Consider the following 24790-nt stretch of genomic DNA (forward strand, 5'->3'; position numbering starts at 1 on the left):
AACAACGACGCTAATGTGCATCGTCCCAAAACAATAACTATGTTGCTTTTAAAGATATTAAAGCGCTAATTAACATTAAAGTTGATTCTAACTTGAGCGATATAACAATGTATTTTATTTACGTTAAGTCAAGGCAATCCGTAGCCCGTCCTACTCTCGTTTAAAACATGGCAGCGCCCGAAGAAGCTGAAAACGTGTTTGACGTGATACTCGGGACATACGAAGAGTTTCTTCTCGGATACGCCCTTCAGAAAGGCAAAGATGGACAATTCAGACTGCAGCAGTTCTTCACAAACCACTCGCACCTCGGATCAGTGCGTTGCGTGGCTGCGGGCGGCAAGTTCGTCGCGTCCGGCAGCGTCGACGAGACGATCCGACTGTTCAACATGCGAAGCCGCAGCGAAATGGGCTCGCTCATGCAGCACGAAGGTACGATAAACAGCCTGCAGTTCTACAAGTCGAGCCACTTGTTCAGCGCCAGCGACGACAGGACCGTTTGCGTCTGGTGCACGGGAAGCTGGCAGTGCTTGAAGACGTTGCGCGGTCACAAGGCCGAGGTGCTCTCGCTTGCCGTCCACCCGAGTGGAAAGCTACTGCTCTCCGTCTCGAAGGACAAGACTCTGCGGACGTGGAACCTGGTGAAGGGGCGCAACGCGTACATCACCAACATCAAGGCCGTCGCCGAATTCGTCCAGTGGTCGCCGGACGGCGCCTACTTTGTCATTGGCGTTGGCAACAGACTCGACGTCTACAGCACGGAGAAAGCCGGCAAGGTGCACTCGATCGACTTCGGCAAGCGCGTTGGCGCCGCTGCGTTCGTCTCGGACGACGTCGTCATGCTTTCGGGCGAAGGCGGAAATGTGGAGGTGCACAACGTCAGGCGCAAGTGCGTCTACCAAATGTTCGCGGCGCACGCGAACCGAGTCAAGGCGATGCAGGTCGTCAAAGTGCCATTGGCGACGTTCTTGGTGACTGCTGGTAGCGACGGGTCGGTCAGGGTGTGGAACGTCGACCCGGACAACTTGGACGCGACTCCGAGCCTGCTGTGCGAGGTGCGCTGTGAATGCAGAATAACGTCTATGGCGGTACACTCCGTCCTCGACGAGGACAGCCGGCCGCGAAAGGCTAATGTCGAAAGTTTAATGTCCCAAAGAAACATTTTATAAAAATAGATGCTGTAGCACAGAGCCTCCCATGATTTTTCGACATGCACCAAGACCTTGGCACAAAAGTGCTTTTTTATCCTGTCCCTTTGGAGTACCGCAGAGAGGAATCAAATGAGCTACCCTGCACCCTGTAGCAGAACATTGTTGCAATGATCATGTATTTGCAAGTTGAACTTTCTTCTTGGGATGTTTCATTGGACAGTTTAATTTAAATGTTTGGTACTTTATTCCAGAAAACCCTGCAAGCAGTGTCTTGCAGGGATTTAATAACAGTGTTTGCAGCTAGCTGCAAGCATTAGTTTTGAATTAGATTTTCCACACTACTTACAGGCATAATTATGGTAGTTGTTTAAAATAAGAGCCCTTAAAAGGTTCATAATCATCAGCCTATTTTTATGTCTACTGCAGGATGAAGGCCTCTCCCAGCCATGAAATGTAAGCGTGGTATAGTGGCTAAACATTTGCTTTGCCCCAGTTGAGATAAAAAATTTGCATATAGGCTGCAAATTATTGGGTAGAAGTTATCTGCCCCTCGTGTTCACACAGCAACTGGTGCCTCTCTGCAAGAACTATGGCTCCCCTGCAGAAGAATTTGTTTTTATTTATTCAGCTGGGTTGTCACGTGGCACAATATTAAAATTAAATTACATGTGAACATGGAGGCCTGTTTCATGCAGATAATGCAATAGTGACATATGAAATGTAGTGGCTGTGAGCTATCATTCATAGTCTTCAGGTTTGTCAGTGCATAACTTCATATTCCTAAGTACACTTTTGCAGCCCATTTTTGTCCCAGGTTACGTCCAAAGTAGATGGCAGACATCCGTTGCAGAAGCAAAGCACTTTATTGCGTGAAATGCGAAAGCGCGGCCAGAAACTGAGCAGGGACATCACATTGACGTGGCAATTTCTGCTGCTTGCGATTAGTGTGTGCTTCGTGAGCGAGCAAAGCCAGCAAGTGAACCACTATGCTATACCAAAACTAGCAAAACATGACCGTAGAGGCTTGGGCTATTCGGTATATACTCAATAAGGAAAACAGCGCAAAAAAACACGACAAGAAGACGAGAAGGGCAACACACACCAGCGCTGACTGACGACTGAATTCCTTATTCAGAAAGCAACACATATATACAAGAGAAAAAAGAAAGAAAATAAGGGTATATCACTGCGCATGGGCAAAAAAATAGACACCGATTAGATTTGGATTTCCCGCGAATCATGACGGTTCCGGAGATATGTTAGTTCTGCCTCAGACAAGGCCACAGACGGAGTGCTGACGCAAGACGCACCATTCCTTGCAATGGCCGCCGCCTCAAAAGATTTCTCGGGCACATGCGTCAAGGTAGCGTTTGCGGATCGTTCACTGCGAAAAGTCAAGTCCCGGATTATGGCACGTGAAAGGCCAAGTTGCTGCTAGTACCGGAGCAAAGGCTGTAGGCATGCTCTCTTAAGCGATCGTTTAGGCAACGACCTAAACGCTATCGTCTCTGCAGGTGTCTATTCAGAAGGTTTTTTTGTTATGTGGACGATTTTCTAATTGTTCTTGAACAAGGCCATCACGATGCCCCTACTCAATTCCAGGAAGTTTACGCCGAGTTCTGTGAAGTCTCACCATCTTTACACTGACTAAGGAGTATCCTGAGAATGGCAGCCTTCGTTTCCTAGACCTCAAGCTAACATGCAAGCAGGTTCACGTTTGTTGGGAGTATGCTCCTCGCTCAAAGATGGGCCTTCTTCCGTTCAGCTCAGCCCACAGCAAGCTCATCAAGAGAGGTGTTGCCTCAGCCGCGCTGGGAAACGCTTTCCGGCGCTCCTGCTATCACCAGGTGCACACCAGCTTCTGTTCCCAAGTGGAGAGGCTGCTCAGTGCAGGATACCCACGTCCACTCCTCACCGGCGTCGCGGAAAAACTTCTTGAAAAGTTTGCAAAACTGTCGCCCGTGAAGCAGCCAGACGGTGGCAGAAGCAGGTATGCCATCATACCCTACATTCATGGCGTCTCCTACAGCATAAAGAGAATCGCGCAGCATGCAAGTGTTCGTGTAGTTTTGTCCGCGCCTAATAAGCTAGGTCGACTTTGCCATCGGGTCAACCAGGAGAAATCCAAACAACCAGCTTGTAAAAAGAACCATGCCACACCATTCGTCCAGTGCAAAGCAGGCGTGGTGTACGAGGTGCCTCTCCCCTGTGGACGCTCCTACATTGGACAGACTGGTCGTTGCTTAAACGACCGCTTAAGAGAGCATGCCTACAGCCTTCGCTCTGGTACTGGCAGCAACTTGGCCTTACACTCCAGTGTTTGTGATCTGTGCCGTAATCCGGGACTTGACTTTTCGCAGTGCACGATCCGCAAACGTACCATGACGCGTGTGCCCGAGAAATCTTTGAGGCGGCTGCCACTACAAGGAATGGTGCATCTCGCGTCAGCACTGCGTCAGCGGCCTTGTCTGAGGCAGAACTAACATATCTCCGGAACCGTCATAATTCGCGGGAAATCCAAATCTAATCGGTGTCTATTTTTTTTGCCCATGTGCAGTGATATAACCTTCTTTTCTTTTTTTTCTTTTGGTATATATGTGTTCCTTTCTGAATAAAGAATTCAGTCGTCAGTCAGTGCTGGTGTGTGTCTCCCTTCTTGTCTTGTTGTCGCGTTTATTTCCGCTGTTTTCCCTATCGAGCAAAACATGAGCATGCAGACGGGGCGGGATCATGCAGAAATGAAACCTTTTGACCACCGGCATCGTTGTCAAGGGTAAAGTCAATGAGTTATTCTTTTGAAGAATCGAATAGAAGTGGACAAGTAGCACTTTCTTCTGTCTTATACTGCAATGCAATGATCTTTTTATAATCAGAGGCCGCATACTACTGACACAATAACAGTCGTGGTAATCAGAGGCTGAGTACTCCTCCCTTATCCTGACTCAGTAGAAGCTCGTTCATACGTATTGGTGATAATTGCAAGAAAAAACTAACCGGGGAAACATACGATTCAAAATCACAAAAAAAAATGTGGCAGACTCAATTGTAGTTGGCATCTACACAATGCAAAACTTTGCATGAATCCTTGCAGCACGAGACGCCGAGCTGGTGGAGCAGCTCGTGACGCGCGTTGCCATTTCTGCGGCTTTCACAAGTTTGTGTTTGCGATCCTCAAATTCGGTCCAAGTCAGCAACTTCCTTGAGAGGGGCATTTTTGCGGGAAGTTTTTGGCATCGCCACTCGGTGAGAATCTTTACGGCACATGACACCGTTAAGTGTTTTAAGATGACGACGGGAAAACAAAACAAAAGGTTGTCGCAGTTTCCCCTGAAAGGCGAAGCCTCAATTGCGATAGCAAATTTGTAGAGAGCTATACGGAGTAATGATAGTAGCTTTATCAGCTGTATAAACTTGGACATGCAGCAGCACCGGCAACACGCACAACTGTTGTCGGCGTTTTGCCCGCGTTCGCACAAAATGCGTGCGGCGTTGGTGACTGTTGCCGGAGCCTCTGATATAAATAGGCACTTGGTGCTGCAGCTAAACGTCGCTTCTCTTCCCTCCCCCCCACGGCCTTTCGTGCGTCCGAAGAAGGCGCGTTTGCTCTACATATATGGTGATTGTAAAGGAGGAAAGAGACGCCTACTTCTGCAGCCCTTAACGCACGGCGCAGAACGCGCGTTTTTTCTCCGCCGTGGGCTCACTCACCGTGAAAGCGCGCGTCCCTCGCGCCCTTTCACTCGCACATACAGCGTTCGGCGGCGCGCGGCGACGATTTCATCTCCATTGACGTCATACGGAACCTCACGGCGACGGCAGAAATCTGCTTTGGAGTGTCCATATAATTGCTATCGCAATAAAATTTAGCTATGCCACACACACTGTGAAACGATAAGTGCAGATGCTTATCGCAATAAGGTTGGTGGTGATAGCTGTGAGTGCAACGACCCAGGAGGAGATTGCTGGTACTGGAAGAGAAAACTGAGTGTGTGCTAACATTTTCACGTGACATGGGCGGGCGAGTACTGCAGGGAAGCTGCAGTCGTGGGCACCTACTGCTCTCAGTCGCAGGTGCCTGGCACCTTTCCTTGTTCACATGGGATCTAGCAGCCAGAAAACGCACGATAGCCATTTGGTAATGTACTGACTGTTGGTGCCGAAAGATCATGTTTTCCGGGAACATATTAGCCAGTAAAGAACCGTAACTGTATTGGGTCATTTTTTTTGTGTCCTCGATTGCGAACACTGGCGCCGGGTAAATTGTACAAAACGGGATCTATCAACAAGATTCTACTGTATTATAATGCGTTACGTCATCACGCTAGTAAGAATAGCCCACTAGAGTCTCAAATCGTGTCCGAAATTTACCTCAATTTCTCGCTTACTAATATTGATCCCTTAGATCAAGGGTAGGCAAACTGCGACTCACAAGCCGCATGTGGCTCCTCGTGGGTCCAAGTGCAACTCGCGACTCTCTGGCATCTGTACTCCCCCCTCCTTCCCCCATATTTGTACCTCTAAGGACCAGCTTCCTATGTGTTCTAGAAGAGACATGCACACAAGCAGCCAAAACTTCAAGGTGCTTGCTTCACGAATGGGAAAGCACAATGCAAAGGCACAATGAGCAATTGCTTCACGAGTGGCACGCACTGCAACCACCAGCTTTTTTGGACGAAGTAACAAAATTTTGCCATGGTCCCCTTTTTTACTGTGGCTCTTAACTAAAAAGAATTTTTTGAAGCAAAGGTGTCAAATGGCTCATTCAGCGCAAAAGCCGGCGGCGTCTGTAGCAGCGAAATGGCACCTAACTTCCCATTAGTTGATGCGTGTGCGCTCGTGATGCTGGTTCGCGCTTGCTGGCTTGGGCCTCGACAGAGCAGAGCAGGCAAAAAGGAACACCTGCTGGCGCGGTACTGCGTGAGTGCAGAGGCCACATCACCGTCGTTCTCGCTTTCGGAAGCCTGAGTTATCCGCGCATTCCTTGTCCGCGCAAGCTCTCGACTGCATTCTAACTGTGCCAAGTGCCTCAACGCGCACGCTTGCCCACGAGGAGTTCATAACTCGAAGGACCGCTCGGCGGCATTCAATTGGACATTAATGCTTTCACATTCACAACTCAAAAGTGCTTAGGTGTCCTCGGATATGCCTGTCTGGCCAAACCTGCCTTAGATGTTTTCTAGCATTAATCGATCACTTTAGGTTGCCTTCATATTAGCGTATTATATTAATATAAGTATGTGTGTCAATATGTAATTTTAGTGTCCCTTCACATACAGTCGAACCCGGGTATATTGAACTCGCCAAAAAACGTTTATTAGTTCGATATATGGCATAATTCAATATAGGCCCGCTATATTATTTGATGACGCGAAGGCACATACCAATAAGAAAAGTACCTTATTAATATGGTGGCTTACTTGCATGCCCTACTTTGGAACAAAATAGTCCTGGATTTTCTTCTGTTTCAACGACTTCGCTGCCTGCGACAGCACGCACGCCTCCACATTGTCCAACGAGTCGGAGCAGCTGAGGCCGCAACCTTCTATATTCACGCAATAGCGCCGGACCAACGCAAGTGCACTAATCACTCCGGAGAAAATCGTCAATTTCCTTATTGCTGTCGCTTTGGCGTGTGGTCGGCACGACGTCTGCAACATAGTCCTCATGCACAGCCGGGTCTAAACCACTTTTTCTAGGGTGGCGCTGGCAGTTTTCCCCGCCACCGCGAGGGAAAGCCAACTTGCTGGGGCACTTTTGAGGCACATGGAGTTTAATATATCAGTTGTCGTTGCTATTTTCGTTCGATGTAACAGTAACTTTTGCTATATATTCTCATTGTAAATTCACCGTGTTTAGAAATTGTTCGATATACGGGATAATTTGATATAAACGGGTTCGATATAGTCGGGCTCGACTGTAGTAAATTCTGGAGCTGAATATCAAAGTCTATTCAAATCGTATAGGTGGTGTCCAAAGCTCAACGTCTATGATGCGTTTCTGGCTCCCGAAATTGCGTCCGGCACCGTCAACCTGCAGAAGCATAGCCTTTAGGACCCGCATTTTAAATCCAGCAAGTCACCCTATGAGGCGTCAATTTTGCCCCACCTATTAGAAATTTAGGAAATTTTGAATATTCACACAGCCCTTCTGAAAAAGAATGACGTCATGTTCAAGGGATCTTATTTTTATTAGTAACCATGCAAGTAAGCAAATGTCTTGCACAGAGCACAAGAACATGACAAATATTTCAGTTTAATTGCCCAGCTCTATCATGAGAGCAACGTTGAACTACAGGCCAAGCAGTTTACTAGAAGCTGCAAGTTGCAAAGAGATCAAGTTACACCAGCATTCTACACTTTGAAGAGCAGTACACCTCCATGTTGTGGGCACAAAATAGTGTAACCAGCAAAAGGAGTGCAGGAGCTCCCCTTCTTTTGATTTTTAGTAAAGTCATTTGATGGCGACCTCTTGTCGAGGTCCAGCCCATGGTGCCAGCCCATCTCGCGTCAATATGTCCAAATGAAAAGGGCTTCAGTGACAACGCAGACAATTTCACGAGCCTCACTAATTGTTCACAGAACGCCCACATCAACACAATATGGAGCGAGCGTAGCACTTGGCCCTAAATGTTGCATTGAACAAGTCACGTCTGCTTTGTTGCGAGGGCCATTGCTACAGCTTTTAGCTCGGTGGCTGACTTCCTAAGGTTTTCCGGCTCGTACTGCTCCCACGGATGTCGGGGTTGGTCCACTCGCACCTCCTTGAGCCACTGTTCGTACATCAGGCAGAATTGCCGGAAGCCACTCTCCATAGCTGGATTCAAGTAGTTCACTTCCTTTCCCCTCTCCTGGAGGGAAAGAGCAAAAAAGGAGTTAATAGTGCTTTAGTAAACGCCATTAGCAGTGGTAATCAAGTGTTCCATGAAACATCTTGTAAGGTAAAAGAAGAGTGTCAAAAAAACAAGAATTTACATTCCAGGATGTTACATCAATTTTCATTTCTTGACACTGGTCAATTGGTCGGTGACCTGCTTTGCTAATGAGTCAGCGCGGGCGACCAGATAACGTCACAAAAATAGTATGTGGCAATCGAGGCGCATGCAGTGGCTGCGCCATGTGACATGTCATGCAAATCGCAGCGAAAAAACAAAAGCAGACGCCCGAGCACGCAATTTTCGGCAGCGCTCGTGTCTTCAGCTCAAAGCAGACGACAAGCAGACGACACGGGCGTTCGCTTCAGCGAGCTAGCCGTAATGTTGTATTTGTGCACCCTTAAGTCAAACAGCAACTGTTCTTGTCAGTGTCTGTTCGAGGGCCGTAATACTAACAACGCTGCTACGCGCAGCGTGCCCTTATTCAGACTTGCTAGCCTAACATGGGACGCAGGCAGATGCGTGAGTGCCCTCAGTAGAACTTGTCAGGCGTCCGGCTGAACAGGAGCAACACACGCGACCGGTTGCCTTGGCAACCAAAACTGCGATAATTTTTTCCCGGCTGCCAGGTGCTGACAGCATGATAGTTGCTCCGTGGGCTTGTGACCTTTTCTGGTCGCCGCAACTAACGGAGTTTCCACTCCTAAAGGTTTCTTGCTCCGTGCCAATAAGGTAGTAGTTTTTATGGGATACTTGATGTACTTTATTGTGTTCTTTCTACAGTGTTTTAAATGTTCTTAGTATATTCATTCCTCTGGTCTGCCACATGTGATGACTGTTTGGTTTATTTATATTATGCCTGCTCCATTTTCTAGTGCTATATTGGCATCTGGAAGAAATCTAAAGAATAAACTGAACAAATTGTAGTGAGAAATACGGGCGCCAGCAGAAGACGAAGAATAAGACGTTTGTTGTTGGTGCTCGCTCCAATTGGCTGTTGCCTGTTTCTGCGCATTCATATAAACGCCAAGCGCATATCCATTAAATGCGTACTATCAAGATAAACAAGTAACCTTTTCGCAACATAGCAGCATCGACTGACCTTCCTGAGCAGTGCCGTCCTGGTCCTGTCGGTGGCCTTGCTGATAGCCCGGAGTGCAGCTGCATTGACCAGGATGTTCTCACGCTTTGCGTAGCCCATCAGGTCCAGCAGAAACCAGAAGTTCCCCTTGAAGCAGGCATTGCACACCAGCGTGCCCCAGGTCTCCTCATTCACTGTCAGGCCAGCTTCCTGTGTGGCCAAGAGGCATGTCACAAGAAAAATAAATAAAAAATGGCACGGGTGCATTAGGAATGGTAAAGACGTAAATGAAAGGCAGATGTACAACACACACAGGCGCTTTCTTGTGTCCTTTTTTTTTTTTTTTGTCGATTACCCTTCACAGTGATTTATCATTTCTAGTGTTAGCCAACCAGCCCAAGCTTCCATCCTGGTCAAGTCTGGATTAGGTCCTTCTTCCTTTCTTTGTTTTGTGTTCAATTAGCACCCTATTTTGCAGCCTGTGCTGTTAGCTTGAATTGCTAAAATAAACAGCATCACCCATTTTTCTGCATTGAGGAACACATTGTCTCCATCCAGCTCATCAACAGGCACAAGCATCAGAAACAAGCTTAATAAGTAAACAGATGTGTGAACACATACTTCTATATACCAAATTAATGATTATGTTGTGTAACCCAGGTACAAGGCTATTTACTAGATGTATTTACACTGCTAGGCCAAATGCGACCAAGATGGCGATGGCTAGTAAAGGGCACCACTTTGTCTTTCTCATCATCTTCACTGCAGCCATGCTGAGGAAGCCTTTATCTGTGGTTGATCTATATCAATATAACAGACTCTGCATCTGCGGCCCCTGGAAACCCAACACATTTGGACCCAGGAATATATATTGAAAGTTTTGCTTTTATCATATCACCCATTTTTCTGCATTGAGGAACACATTGTCTCCATCCAGCTCATCAACAGGCACAAGCATCAGAAACGAGCTTAATAAGTAAACAGATGTGTGAACACATACTTCTATATACCAAATTAATGATGATGTTGTGTAACCCAGGTACAAGGCTATTTACTAGATGTATTTACACTGCTAGGCCAAATGCGACCAAGATGGCGACGGCTAGTAAAGGGCACCACTTTGTCTTTCTCATCATCTTCACTGCAGCCATGCTGAGGAAGCCTTTATCTGTGGTTGATCTATATCAATATAACAGACTCTGCATCTGCGGCCCCTGGAAACCCAACACATTTGGACCCAGGAATATATATTGAAAGTTTTGCTTTTATCATATCACCCATTTTTCTGCATTGAGGAACACATTGTCTCCATCCAGCTCATCAACAGGCACAAGCATCAGAAACAAGCTTAATAAGTAAACAGATGTGTGAACACATACTTCTATATACCAAATTAATGATGATGTTGTGTAACCCAGGTACAAGGCTATTTACTAGATGTATTTACACTGCTAGGCCAAATGCGACCAAGATGGCGATGGCTAGTAAAGGGCACCACTTTGTCTTTCTCATCATCTTCACTGCAGCCATGCTGAGGAAGCCTTTATCTGTGGTTGATCTATATCAATATAACAGACTCTGCATCTGCGGCCCCTGGAAACCCAACACATTTGGACCCAGGAATATATATTGAAAGTTTTGCTTTTATCATATGTGTGACACCTGTACTTCTTTTCTTCTAGGCTATAGACCCTTTTCGTGGTGCAGTTTGCTCTAAATAAAAAAGATGGCACCCCCTACACGTTGCCTCAAGCAACAGTGCATGAACGCAAAACCATTACCGCTTCAACACTGCTACTGTGCGAACAGCTGTCGGAAATGCAACTGGGTGATTGTTCAAGCACTGCGTTCAATTCATGCTGCGAAATGTGGAATGGTGCAGGGAAAAAGTGTGCAGTAGTTGACTGCAAAAGTAATGACTGGCATATAAGGAATGGAATGAATCTGTTTGGACAAGTGCACGGACCCTTGCTGCACATGGACTGCTTGTGTTGCCAGCTCTTCTCGACGGCTTTCCTCGACAATAAAAAAGTTCACTCATACGCTAGCATTGTATTGCTAATCTTCAAAGAAAGGACTTCAACCCTGGAAAGTCAACAAGAGTGAGTACCACTCATTACATAGCGACAAAGACAGTAGCGCCACTTCCTGGCATAAGTTTCTCACATGTTATCTACACACATCCACCCCAACTCAAATTTACACCCGCTCTATCGCCCATGTGCATCAAGAATAAGTGAATGAGCGCACTCTTGAATCATTGCGTTGACGCATGGGTGACGGTCTACACTGACAACACATGCATGTTGGAAGCTGAACGTTTCGTTATGATCCACAGAGTAAGCGAGTGACTAGCAATAATACACCTTCGCTACAATCTGTTACAGAGGACAGAGCATTTACGTTCCAATCCCCCCCTTGTGAGCAGCAAAAACAAATATAACGCAACTGAGCACACCCATGAGTGATTAGCCAGGATATTGACTGCACCGAGGAATGTTATTGAGTCATAAACATGACAAGCTGTGCTTCAAAGTGATTGGCAAATAAAGAATGAAGAGCAAAAGGCACTGATCCTGATTTAATTCAGAAGTGGAATGTTCTGACCAGCTTGGAATACATTTCTAGCCCCACTTCCAGTATAATCATTGTATACATTCCTCGTACCATTTGGACAAGGTGTAATTAACTCCAAAAGTGCTTACAAGTCCTTTAAGTCTTTCAGGCATGGTGGTCACCCCAGGTAACAACCTTATCCTCATTTTTAGGGGCGAAGCTCCTTATGGCGGCACCCGTTCCGTCCCCGTCGTAGTAGTAGTAGTAGTGTGTAACCAGTCTGAGAAAAATGAGAAAAAAATTCCGAAGTTGTGTCCGTAGCGCGGAATCGAACCAGGGACCCCTCGCTTCCGAGCGCGCGGCGTTAGCCCACTACGCCACGAAGCGGACATGGACAAACGCACCACGATGGCTATAAATACCCAACATTAACGAAAGGCCGCGTTTCTAGCGCGTTTCTAACGCGTTTGTGCTAGCGCGTTACGGCCCGTGTAAGAAGTTAGTGTAAGACGCTGTGGCCTCTCCACCTTACCTTCAACGCGTTTCGAACGCGCTGCCCAAAGCGGTGGCAAGTCAAGTTCAAGTCGAGGAGCGTTTATGAATACGGGGGGTATACTCTCTCAGCAGTCATGTGATGGCGTCGGCAAACGCGGTGCACGTTCCGGCATGTGTAAATGGCTGCGTAAGACGCTGTGGCCGCTCCCCCTTACTAGAGAGTACTGCACGTTTCTAACGCGTTTGTGCTAGCGTCCCCTTAAGCGGGAGATCCGATGATTCCCTCCGGAGCTTCGCCTACTCATCATCATTCACCTCGTGGATCTGCTGTCATTTTTTTCCTCTTGAAGCGCGCAGGTCCCGCATATCAATGTTCAAACAGCGCGCCAGTGGAATCTTTTGAGATTATAACCGAGATGGCGCCGCTTTCCTTAGTGTTGGATGTCACACGTTATCTTCATTTTCTTCCGGCTGGTCTTGACTCGAGCACGCGATTCGGCAGTGGCGCACCGACGGGGGGGGGGGGGGGGGGGAGTTTCGGGGGTTGTAACTCCCCCCTGAGGCCGACTGCATTGTGGTCACCTCAGGTGACGACCTCATTTCTTCAGAACCAATGTGGCCATCTTTTCCCGCGTTATAAAAGTTATTTTTGGACGAAGGCTAAGCTATATTTTAAATAAAATATTGTTTCCCTCCAATAATAAAGTTCTGTGCATGAAAGAGTTAAAGCTCTGGCCAAAGCTTTGTGTTGTGCACTCAGTAAACGCGTCTACAATATCTGCTGAAACAGAGGTTTGCTGAGCTGCACTGATGTCCTGCACATGCATTGTAAACACAGAGGATGCGTCACCATGTGGTCAAACAGGGTAGCGTCCATGGGATTGCCATGAAAAGAATCTATATTACTTGCAGTGCATACAACATTTTCATGTGGAGTATCAAAACTCAAATAATCGAGGCTGCATTGTGCTTTGGCAACAAGTGAAAGAAATCTGCCAAATTCAGCCTAAAGTCTTTCTGTGCCTAGGAGTCTGGAGTCTCCCAACTAAACAACTCCAACAAAAGTGACATGGCTGCCAGCACACAACCTGCTGTACAAAACATAAAGGAAAATAAGCAGTTCGAGAACTGGGTTCAGGCTAAGTACTCCTTGTTGGCCGTTGCTACAAAGAAAAAGTTTTGAAACTATTCACTGCTCGTTTTCCTCCCTTTATCCTTCCTTCAAATCAGGCCTCACACATCGCTTAGCTGCATTGCCTTCACTTCTTTTCGCTTGTTTCCTTCTTTGCACTTGTTTAAAAAAGAATATCCAGAGAAGTCACTTATTAATCCTATGCTTCAAGAGAACTGTTCGTCCTGTTAAATTGCTGTCGATATTGCTCACATTTGTTTTATCTAATTATATTGGTCTGTGACCCTTAAACAATATTGCTGGGCCCCAGAAGATGTTCGTGTGTATGTTTTATACATGGCAAATTGAAATAAACGTAAACTTGAAACTTAAAACTTCTCCTTGATGTCTTGTCCTGTGCCTTGCTTCTTTGATGCAAAAGCGTTTTTACACCTAGGTCTCCAGATACTTCCCATCAAACGTTTGTAGATAATATAGCTGACATCACCAGTGATATACACATGAATCACTTCACCCTCAGTGCACTACAAGTTACTCAAAGGTGTCTAAAATAAAGGCTCATCAGCCAGATTCCACGCTCGCATACTTTGATTCAGAATCAAAAGCATCAAACTTCTCTGTTCATCTTTCTGTACTGTCTTTGCACTGAAACAAGAGAAGCAAAACGAAAAAGTTGCGTAGGAGTCTTTGAAAGATGATAGTCAAAGAGACAGCTTCCCGTTAGACTTGCTGAGGTACACTATTGGGGACACTTATTGGTCAACTCATACTGTTAATGTGAGTGCAGTGACATTGCATTGCCTCCAGGATCAGCCCGCGTTTCGAACAACGTAAAAAGTTTCACTAGAACACATATTGTGAACTGGTACCGGGAAACCTTCCTCCATGAGCTGCATTATGTTTTCATGTGTATTAAAGGCTAACTGCAACAAAATATTTGACCGCGTAAAAAGGCCAGTTTCAGAGAATTTAGACATACAGTAGCCACTTTGGAAAATTTTACGCTTGAAATGCGAGTAGGTGAATCACAAAACACACGCAAAAAAAAAAAAAAAAAGATGCTTTTTATGCTAAAACTGAAAAAAAAAACACACAAAAAAAAAACGCCACCATCACCACTCGCTGGAAGTGACGTATGACTTAGACTGTAGAAAACCAGCGCCCATGTCGTCTGCTTCCCTTGCTTGTACCATGCCCCTGTATCAGCGAACAGATCCCGCATGTCTGCTGGCCACAGAGCTAGTATACTATGTTAGCTGCTTCGTGTGCTGTGCTCATGCCATTGTGTGCCCATGATGTTCTTATAATGCGAAGCATTCTTCTCCGAGTCAAAATGGTTTTCTCTATCTGGCTGTCTATGTTCAACAAACGGAGCCTCGACACATTCCGTCTCCACTTGGAGATGAAAAGTGCATTGGGGTGACCAAGCTGAACATGCAGATATAGTCCAGCGTGACGCAGATGCAATCCACGTGTGGCGCAGTGATGCTACATTGGCGAACACTGGACGCTCCACAGTCTAGCGTGGCTGGCACAGGAATAGAACATGCCCTATCTCACACCAGAGCAGCTGAACCAGAGTTCGTGGTGCGCCAGCTTGGCTGACCGGCAGCACGCTGGCCTACAGTTCAGGTTCATTGAAGTGAGCACGTTGAGTTTGCGCCTTTGACAAACAACAAAACGCTTGCTTGCCGCGTACTTGTGCACTTTCGCTGCGGCAACAACTGATCACTGCTCTACTGTGGGCCACATTTAACGCACTAAACTATACAAAGGGCAAAATTTTAAGCATCTTAGCGTCACAGGCACGACGTATCCAACTTCGCTGGCCACTGCCTGGCACACTGGAAACGCCAGACGAAGTGGAATCTCGATGATACGATCACGGCTAATACGAATTTCCGGATAATACGAATTTTACCGGCCGAGCCCCATTACTTTGCAACGTACTAGAAACGGTTGTTACGAATCGATTTTCGACCCGCGTCGGTTGATACGAATAAACACTGCCACACCGACGGCCGCGATAGGAACAGCGCGCAGTCACGCGTTTTCTCCCTTTCTCTTTGGTACGGAGGCGCGGACGCGGCGCCGGACAGCGCGGAGCCCGCGACTGAGCACAAAGAGTTTGAAGCGGTGGCGCTTTTGTTGCTTTTCCTTTTGTGCTTTTCCCCACGCAGGCGTGGGGAAGCACGGCCGCCGCAGTGAGCGAAGGTTCGTGCGGTCTATCGCTTCAAAGGAAACTGAGCGGCATAAGCACAGCGCATAAAAAGGTCAGAGCCGTGTGGAGAACGCTTTCAAGATACGGTGTGCGCGACACCGACAGCCGGCACAGGCGCAAAGTACAAGAACGCATTTGTTGGCATAGTAGAATCCCCCCCCCCCCTCTCTTCCTCCCGCGCTGCCTTCCCCCTTTGCTCCTTTCGCGTGGGAGATTGCGTCACTAGTTACCCTTGCGCCCAGTTGCAAGATACGCATTTGGTGCCACAGTACAGCGTCGCCCCCCTTCCCTCCCACACCCCCACGGCCTTTCGTGCGACGGAAGTCGCGTTTGCTCTCGGCTGTGCGGTCGCTCTCCGTGAAGGTGCGAGTTCCTTGCACGCTTTCACTCGCACATACGGCGCGTGGCGACGATTTTATCGCCCTTGGACTCATGCTCCACGTCTCCGCATCGCCCTCGTTGAGAAGCGTGCTCGCTACCGCCCTCGTCGGCGAGATTTTCCCGCGGAAGCCGGATTATAACTGGTCTTTCGTCTCACGCGGGTGCACTCTAAGTGGTATGCATACACATGGAGTTCTATTGGAGGGTTAATGAGAATTAAGCAGCTGAAGCTCAGCGCAAAGTGCACTTAAAGCCACGACTGGACTCCGGCCTTCACTCTATATAGTAGCACCGCACTCCAGCATCTACACCATAGCCGCTGCATCGCATTAATTCTCTTTCGTGACAAATGCTGCATGTGGTTGGCGAACAAATTCAGCAGTGATGAGGTGAACTCATGAAACAACAAGGATATCTGAATAAAAGTGTTCATTGTTGGCCGCTAATAGTTGTGTTATTCTGCATAACAGTCTGAACGCAGTTTGAGGCTTCAGTGAGTAGCCATAAGCCTGCCTCGTGTAAGGCCTGTATGCTGTAAAGTATCAGAAGAAAATTTAGGCAGAAACTATCTCAGAATGATTGTCGACATTAATGCAGTTAGCATTTAAGCAATGTGGCGACACACCGTAATGCCACCACTGAAATAAGGCATGTTCTGTACATATCCATTGACTCAAGTTGGTGTCCAAGGTTCATATCTAATGAAAATGATTAGATACCTGTGCAGATAGATGCTGGAAAGGGCATGGAGTATCACCCAGAATTCTATTTGCATTAGAGAAGTGTGGGCCTCACACAACTAAATACGGTATAGCTGCGAAATGTGCAGTCAGAACTTGCCTGCATTGTCTCGAGGAACTCGCTTCCCTCCTTCTTGGTGTAACGCGTAATCTACACTACTCGATAAATAAAGAAAAAAATGTCACAGTTTCGCCCTAAGGGTGAAGCAATGAATGCGATAGCAACACAGCAATGTCATACGAAGTAAGGTGAGCGGCTTTGGTAGCAATATGAATTGTAGTAATCATGAGCTGATTAAGTAAGCAGGTGTGCTGCGGCGTAAGTAGACCGACATGAAGAGAGACTCGATGACCACGAGAAGGCGCGTGTGAAACGGTGGTGTTGATGAGAAGCGCTTCTCGTGGGCAGCGCGTGCGAAGGGACACACCTGTAGCGCTGCACTGCCGATCCGGGCAGCATTACATGTGTAGCGTGCGTTGGAAAATGTGGCCCGACTATTACTAACTGAATGAACAAGCGTGGTGTGAGCGCGCACAAACAAACATGAATAGATCACACTGAATGACTGCAGACAACGACTGTCAAAATGCTGGCAGCAAGCGCATACGCTGCAGCGGGCGAAGGTACGTGCGGTCTATCGCATCAACAGAAACTGAGCGGCGAATGCACAGTGCATAAAGGTCAGAGCCGTGTGGAGATAAGAGACAGTGTGGGCGAGCGACCAGCGCGGTTGTTGGCAGAGTAGAGGTGCCCCCCCCCGCTCCCTCCGGCGCTGGCTTCCCTCTTCCTTGCGTGCGTGTGGGAGAGATAAGAGACGGTGCGGGCGAGCGACGAGCGCGGTTGTTGGCAGAGTAGAAGTGCCCCCCCCCCCCCCCCCCCCCCGCTCCCTCCGGCGCTGGCTTCCCGCTTCCTTGCTTGTGCGTGGCAGATTGAGTGCGTTCGCTCTCCGTGATAGCGCGCGTCCCCACACGCTTCCGCTCGGGCATACGGCGCGCGGCGAAGATTTTATATCTATACGGAACCTCACGGCGACGGCAGAAAACCGGTTGAAGTGTCCATATAATTGCTATCGCAATAATAAGGCATGTTGTGTACATATCCATTGACTCAAGTTGGTGTCCAAGGTTCATATCTAATGAAAATGATAAGATACTGGCGCAGATAGATGCTGGAAAGTGCGTGAAGTATCCCCCAGAATTCTATCTGCATTGCAGAAGTGTGGGCAACTAAATACGGTATAGCTAGGAAATGTACAGTCAGAACTTGCCTGCATTGTCTCGAGGAACTCGCTTCCCTCCTTCTTGGTGTGCACAGTCAGTGCGAGGACGCCGAAAGTGACCACATCAGGGTAGAGACTGCGAGCTGTTATCTGGACAACACATCCTACAAAGAACAAAGAGGGTCACGTTAAAGTCACTCGGACGCTTCACACGCAATTTTCTCTCCAAATAAATCTTTTCCTGGCACGAAACAACCGTTTCGAGGTTTCTGGTATGATATTTTCACAGTCCATGTTGAAATAATATTTGCCTTTAGTGTCCCTTTAGCTACACGACGTTCTTTAATGCATGTCTACTAGACGGAAGCGTTTTTGCATTGACACACTGCCATAGTCTCATTTATTTGTGTTTACAAATGCAGACTGTCCAATTCAAAGACCGAATTTAATAGGATTTGTTAATACAGTAAACTTCTGTTTACTCTACACTGGTTAGGTTTTGTTGGTTATAATTCAATCCCCGCCAGTGTCCACACGTTTCGATGGGCCCAAACCTTCCTTATTTAAATCATAAAATTTGCATTTGCCTGATATATAATTCGAACTTGACCAGTCAGCATACATGCGCCTGACCCCTGCTGATTGTGATAGCGATTCCTTTAGTGGCAGCGCCTGTCTTGGCAGAGCTTATGGGACAATGAACACATATCTCACCGAAAACACTTATTTCCAACCCACCCTAGGAAGATTTTCAAGACATAACTGTAGCTCACAATGTTAGATCGTGGTATTTGCCCGATTCTAATGCTCGCCTCATGATATGAAAAAAAAAAAAAAAGAAAAAAAAAAAAACATTGGGTCAAAAATTGCCTACACTAAACCAGTACTGCGCGAAACCATTAACTTAATCTAAGCACCTCACCGGAAAAACCACTGGGGTTGCCTTTTCATACATGCACAGTTTTCTATGTTGTTTTTTTTTTGTTTTTTTTTTAAATGATTTAATAAACGTATTTCTCTCTCCCTTACAAAGTTTTCAGCTTTGCCACATAACATGAATGTATTGCGGTGAATCTGACTTTAAAACTAGTTTGGACACTTAGAAGGTGAGTGCGCTAATTCGGGGGCGTGTTAGAATTCGACAAACACTGGCACGGGAATCAGCGGTGCGTTTGGGCCTTTTTTTCTGCATCTCATTTAATTTGGCTCGCTGATAATTTTATCGATTTTTTCAGTCCTGTCAGAGTCGAATTAATGGAACTCGACAGTAATATGCTTCAAATATTTGGAGCGTATGGCTGTGACTGATATGGGTGACAGGAAAAGTTAGCTTAAGGAGTTCGGTGAGCACCTACAGCACTTGAATCATGAGAGGTGCTAGTACGTGACAGAGCTTTGGGGCAATATTAAGTAACAATTCTTTTTGTGTTTCCTCATTAGCTCCAACACTGCTCAGACAGCCTCGGAGCCAGTCAGGAAATGCTAAAAGAAAAAAAAATTATAAAAAGAATTCTTACATAATACGATGATCAATTATTTCGCATGCAGTGCTATTGAAACACACGACCACTTCAGAAGTTCCCCCCACAACGTAAAACGGAGCGTAAAAACGCTAAAAAGTCAAGGCAATCCGTAGCCCGTCCTACTCTCGTTTAAAACATGGCAGCGCCCGAAGAAGCTGAAAACGTGTTTGACGTGATACTCGGGACATACGAAGAGTTTCTTCTCGGATACGCCCTTCAGAAAGGCAAAGATGGACAATTCAGACTGCAGCAGTTCTTCACAAACCACTCGCACCTCGGATCAGTGCGTTGCGTGGCTGCGGGCGGCAAGTTCGTCGCGTCCGGCAGCGTCGACGAGACGATCCGACTGTTCAACATGCGAAGCCGCAGCGAAATGGGCTCGCTCATGCAGCACGAAGGTACGATAAACAGCCTGCAGTTCTACAAGTCGAGCCACTTGTTCAGCGCCAGCGACGACAGGACCGTTTGCGTCTGGTGCACGGGAAGCTGGCAGTGCTTGAAGACGTTGCGCGGTCACAAGGCCGAGGTGCTCTCGCTTGCCGTCCACCCGAGTGGAAAGCTACTGCTCTCCGTCTCGAAGGACAAGACTCTGCGGACGTGGAACCTGGTGAAGGGGCGCAACGCGTACATCACCAACATCAAGGCCGTCGCCGAATTCGTCCAGTGGTCGCCGGACGGCGCCTACTTCGTCATTGGCGTTGGCAACAGACTCGACGTCTACAGCACGGAGAAAGCCGGCAAGGTGCACTCGATCGACTTCGGCAAGCGCGTTGGCGCCGCTGCGTTCGTCTCGGACGACGTCGTCATGCTTTCGGGCGAAGGCGGAAATGTGGAGGTGCACAACGTCAGGCGCAAGTGCGTCTACCAAATGTTCGCGGCGCACGCGAACCGAGTCAAGGCGATGCAGGTCGTCAAAGTGCCATCGGCGACGTTCTTGGTGACTGCTGGCAGCGACGGGTCGGTCAGGGTGTGGAACGTCTATCCGGACAAATTGGACGCGAATCCGAGCCTGCTGTGCGAGGTGCGGTGCGGGTGCAGGATCACGTGTATGGCGGTACACTCCGTCCACGACGAGGACAGTCGGCCGCGAAAGGCGAAGCGAAGGAAGAAAACAAAGAATGAAGTTGACGTCGCGGGTGACAACGAACGAGCAGGTGAAGATGCTAGTTGCAACGCCGAACAGGTAGAAAACAGCGAGGACTTTGAAAGTACCAAGCGCTTCGATGAAAGCAGTAATGAGCCGCCGCCAGCTCGGCAGGCTAAAAATATTTCTTTCTCTGAAAAAATAGAAATAGAACAACATGAAAGTGGACCAGAGGATGACAACGTTAACTCGAACGCTAGCGGCAACTTTGGGAATGAAGGCGACGATAATGCTCGAGCAGCCGAGCAAACAACTCATCTTCACGGTCACACAAAGCAGCGGGCACGAAAACGCAAAAGGAAGGCTGCAAAGCAGGACCCCGTGCCTGCTGCCAAGCAGATGAAAGTGTCTCCCAACATTGATTCCTCTCAAAAGGAGCAGGTTGTTGACACATCGTATTCCAAGAATGCACACAAGAGAAAAAAGAAAGGCAGGAAATGTAATAAACAAGAATAAACTGTTGCTGTAGGTCTCTTCCATTTCATATGCATTTTATGCTTGTGTGTGTCAGCATAAGTGGGACTGAGGAATAGCTACTTGATAATGTTGTAAATTGATGACATAAAAAAGAATGATGTAGTTTAATGTCCCAAAAAAACAAACAGGTTATAAAAATAGATGCTGTAGCATAGAGCCTCCCATGATTTTTCGACATGCACCAAGACCTTGGCACAAAAGTGCTTTTTTATCCTGTCCCTTTGGAGTACCGCAGAGAGGAATCAAATGAGCTACCCTGCACCCTGTAGCAGAACATTGTTGCAATGATCATGTATTTGCAAGTTGAACTTTCTTCTTGGGATGTTTCATTGGACAGTTTAATTTAAATGTTTGGTACTTTATTCCAGAAAACCCTGCAAGCAGTGTCTTGCAGGGATTTAATAACAATGCTTGCAGCTAGCTGCAAGCATTAGTTTTGAATTAGATTTTCCACACTACTTACAGGCATATTTATGGTAGTTGTTTAAAATAAGAGCCCTTAAAAGGTCCATAATCATCAGCCTATTTTTATGTGCACTGCTGGATGAAGGCCTCTCCCAGCAATCAAATGTGAATGTGGTATAGTGGCTAAACATTTGCTTTGCCTCAATTGAGATACCAAATTCGCATATAGGCTGCCTAAAAGCGGGACGTTTTTATTGGACTGGAAATTACTGGGCAGAAGTTATCTGCCCCTTGCATTCGCACAGGAACTGGTGCCTCTGTGCAAGAACTACGGCTCCTCTGCAGCAGAATTGTTATTTAACGCAACAGTGTTAAGGACCCTGTGTTGCAGAAAACTCAGTGTCGGCTTTGGCACCCGCGGCCGAGAAAATCATCCCCAACCACGCAGGCCCTCCAAATATATTTAGGTATGCCACACCATTCTATCATTAATGTTGCTCATACCTTGTCTTGCATTCTTGGCAAAGCTATTTCTCGGAATTTTGAGAATGACAATCCACAAACAAATGTCATGAAACAATACGCCCATAGCGCACGCCTTTTATGTTAAATCTTCTCAGACTGAAATATTAAAAGTACGAAACAAAAACCTGAAAATTGTGCAATTTTTTTTGGCGCGGCTGTGCAATATCTCCGGGATCGCCCCACGCAAGAGGCCACGTTTCTACCAGAAAGCTCGCCTTCGTGCATAGCGTTAGTCACCAGTGTTTCCCGGTAACCATTACGGTTGCTTCAGCTGCAGTTGTCGGGAACCGTGAGGAGTCGGGGATCTTTGAATGCTATCGCGTTCCACTCTTAAAAGCGAAGCTTAAGCGTCCTCCAAATTTTATGTAGCGCGTATTGAACAACAGAAAGCTGTATCGGGAGTTTTTCATGTTGCTCTACAATTTTTTCATTGACGCTTTTCATCTAATTATAGTATTTGAGAAGTTGATTAATTAAGACTAATTATGTAATTAGGTGGAATGCAAAAAAATTATCTGAGTATCTCCAAGCGACGGCACACAAGATTACCTTGGTTCTGTCCAGCTACGCATGGCATTTGCAGATTTTAACTGTGATGGTGTTTAAGGGACACTACAGGCAAATATTTTATTTATTCAGCTGGGTTGCCACGTGGTACAATATAAAATTAAATTACATGTGAACATGGAGGCCTGTTTCATGCAGATAATGCAACAGTCACATATGAAATGTAGTGGCTGTGAGCCATTCATAGTCTTCAGGTTGGTCAGTGCATAACTTCATATTCCTAAGTACACTTTTGCAGCCCATTTTTGTCCCAGCTTACGTACAAAGTAGATGGCAGACATCTGCTGCAGAAGCAAAGCACTCTATTGCATGAAATGCGAAAGCGCAGCCAGAAACTGGGCAAGGACGTCGCATGGAAGTGGCATTTTCTACTGCTTGCGATTAGTGTGTGCTTGGTGAGTCAGCAAAACCAGTGAACCACTATGCGATACAAAAACTAGCAAAACATAAGCATGCGGACGGGGCGGGATTATATAAAAATGATACCTTTTGACTACCGGCATCATTGTCAAGGGTAAAGTCAATGAGTTATTCTTTCGAAGAATCGAATAGAAGTGGACAAGCAGCACTTTCTTCCGTTTTATACTGCAATGCAATGATTTTTTATAATCGGAGGCCGAGTACTAGTGACACAGTAGCAGTTGTGGTAATCAGAGGCTGAGTACTCCCCCCTTATCCTGACTCAGTAGAACCCCGTTCATACATATTGCGAACAATTGTAAGAAAAACTTACTAACCGGGGAAACGTACGATTCAAAATCACAAAAAAATGTGGCAGACTCAATTGTAGTTGGCATCTACATAATGCGAAACTTTGCACGAATCCTTACAGCACGCGACGCCGAGCTGGTGGAGCAGCTCATGACGCGCGTTGTCATTTGTGCGGCTTTGACAAGCTTGTGTTTGCGATCCTTGAATTCGGTCCAAGTCAGCAGCTTCCTTGAGGGGGGCATTTTTGCAGGAAGTTTTTGACAAGCACAATCGGCGAGAATCATTACGGCACATGATGCTGTAACCGCCGTATTCAGAAATGCAACTTAGCTTGAAGCCCGTGCTTGACTTGATTTAAACGACGCCTGGCGCGAACATGCCCAAGACACTCATTGCGTTTGCTTCGGTACGTTCACAATAGGCGTCACTTAAACCAAGTCAAGCACGGACTTGAAGCGAAGTTGCATTTCTGAATACGGGGGTAAGTGTTTTAAAACGATGACGACAAACCCAAAAAAAAAAAAATGGGGCAGTTTCGCACTAGTGGCGCGAAGACTGGGCAAACAGCGAAGCTGGCGGCCCCACCTAGCTTATTCTTGGTTTGGCTATGTTTCTGCATGGTTATGGTTCGAGACTCGGCCAAGCTATGCATGGTTATGGTAGATCATGTTCATGTTCATTTGCCGCTGGAAATTATCCAGGACTCGCAGACGTGGATCGTTTTGTCAACGCTTCTGGATGCATTCACACCTTTGCTTGCAAATGCGAGCTCGCAACTCCGGATGTTCTGCAACTCGCTGTTGTTTAGCCGCCGCTTCTGTGGCGCGATACTCTGGATCAGCCCGAAGTCATCTCACTCGCTCTCGAGTATTGCCACGTCGTCTTTCGTGCCGCACTTCCTCTTCCTCCAGTGACGATCTTCTTTGGTCGCCCCGTTCTCTCCAATGCAATGCTCACACGGTGGCGACGCGGGAGCCATGTATATTGTCACTGTACCCACTGCTGCTGGTGGCAATATATACCCCGCAGTCACTGACGTCACAGCTTAGCTCCGTCTCTGCGACCAATCTGCACGCCGTAGTGACATCATGGCTAGGCAGGTGAAGTGATGCGGCACACGCGATGACGTCATAGCTCGGCTCCGCAGCTGGTGTGAGGCGTTGCTAAGCGACGCAATCGCTTGGCGAAGTTTTTCGGCGTACAATCTATGGACTAACCTCCGGCTTACACAGCTTCGCTGTTAAAATTTATCTATGCCACATGCGCTGTGAAACGATAGGTGAAGATGTTTATCGCAATAAGGTTGGCGGCGATGGCTGTGAGTGCGATGACCCAGGAGGAGATTGCTGGTACAGGAAGAGAAAACTGATTGATTGCTAACATTTTCACATGACATGGGCGGGCAAGTACTGCAGGGAAGCTGCAATCGTGGGCACCTACTGCTCTCGCAGGTGCCTGGCACCTTTCGTTGTTCACTTGGGATCTAGCAGCCAGAAAACGCATCATACGATAGCCATTTAGTAATGTACTGAACGTAGGTGCCGAAAGATCATGTTTTCCGGGAAATATTATCCAGTAAAGAAGAACCGTAAC

General features: G+C 47.1%; 2 protein-coding genes across 4 annotated transcripts in view; one reads left to right on the top strand and one right to left on the bottom strand.

The window, feature by feature from the left end:
- Positions 1-132: 132 nt before the first annotated feature.
- Positions 133-20976, top strand: LOC119452982 (p21-activated protein kinase-interacting protein 1-like). Its single transcript, XM_037714947.2, has 2 exons — positions 133-1052; positions 20390-20976. Exons 1-2 carry the CDS (start codon positions 168-170, stop codon positions 20966-20968), a joined length of 1464 nt encoding a protein of 487 aa, XP_037570875.2. The 5' UTR covers positions 133-167; the 3' UTR covers positions 20969-20976.
- Positions 7321-24790, bottom strand: part of LOC119452985 (pentatricopeptide repeat-containing protein 1, mitochondrial) — a 49855-nt gene continuing 32385 nt past the window's right edge. The window contains exons 9-10 of one of the 3 annotated variants that reach the window (XM_049667459.1): positions 9122-9306; positions 7644-7995 (exon numbers count right to left, since the gene is read on the bottom strand). In XM_049667459.1, the coding sequence (XP_049523416.1) occupies positions 7792-7995; positions 9122-9306 (389 nt within the window). In that variant the 3' untranslated portion in view covers positions 7644-7791. Of the gene's footprint in view, positions 7614-7643; positions 7996-9121; positions 9311-24790 lie in introns of those variants that run through there. The other 2 variants (XM_049667458.1, XR_007466980.1) reach the window with 2 other exon arrangements.

The sequence above is a fragment of the Dermacentor silvarum genome, chromosome 5 (genome assembly GCF_013339745.2).
Source record: "Dermacentor silvarum isolate Dsil-2018 chromosome 5, BIME_Dsil_1.4, whole genome shotgun sequence".
Classification (NCBI taxonomy): domain Eukaryota; kingdom Metazoa; phylum Arthropoda; class Arachnida; order Ixodida; family Ixodidae; genus Dermacentor; species Dermacentor silvarum.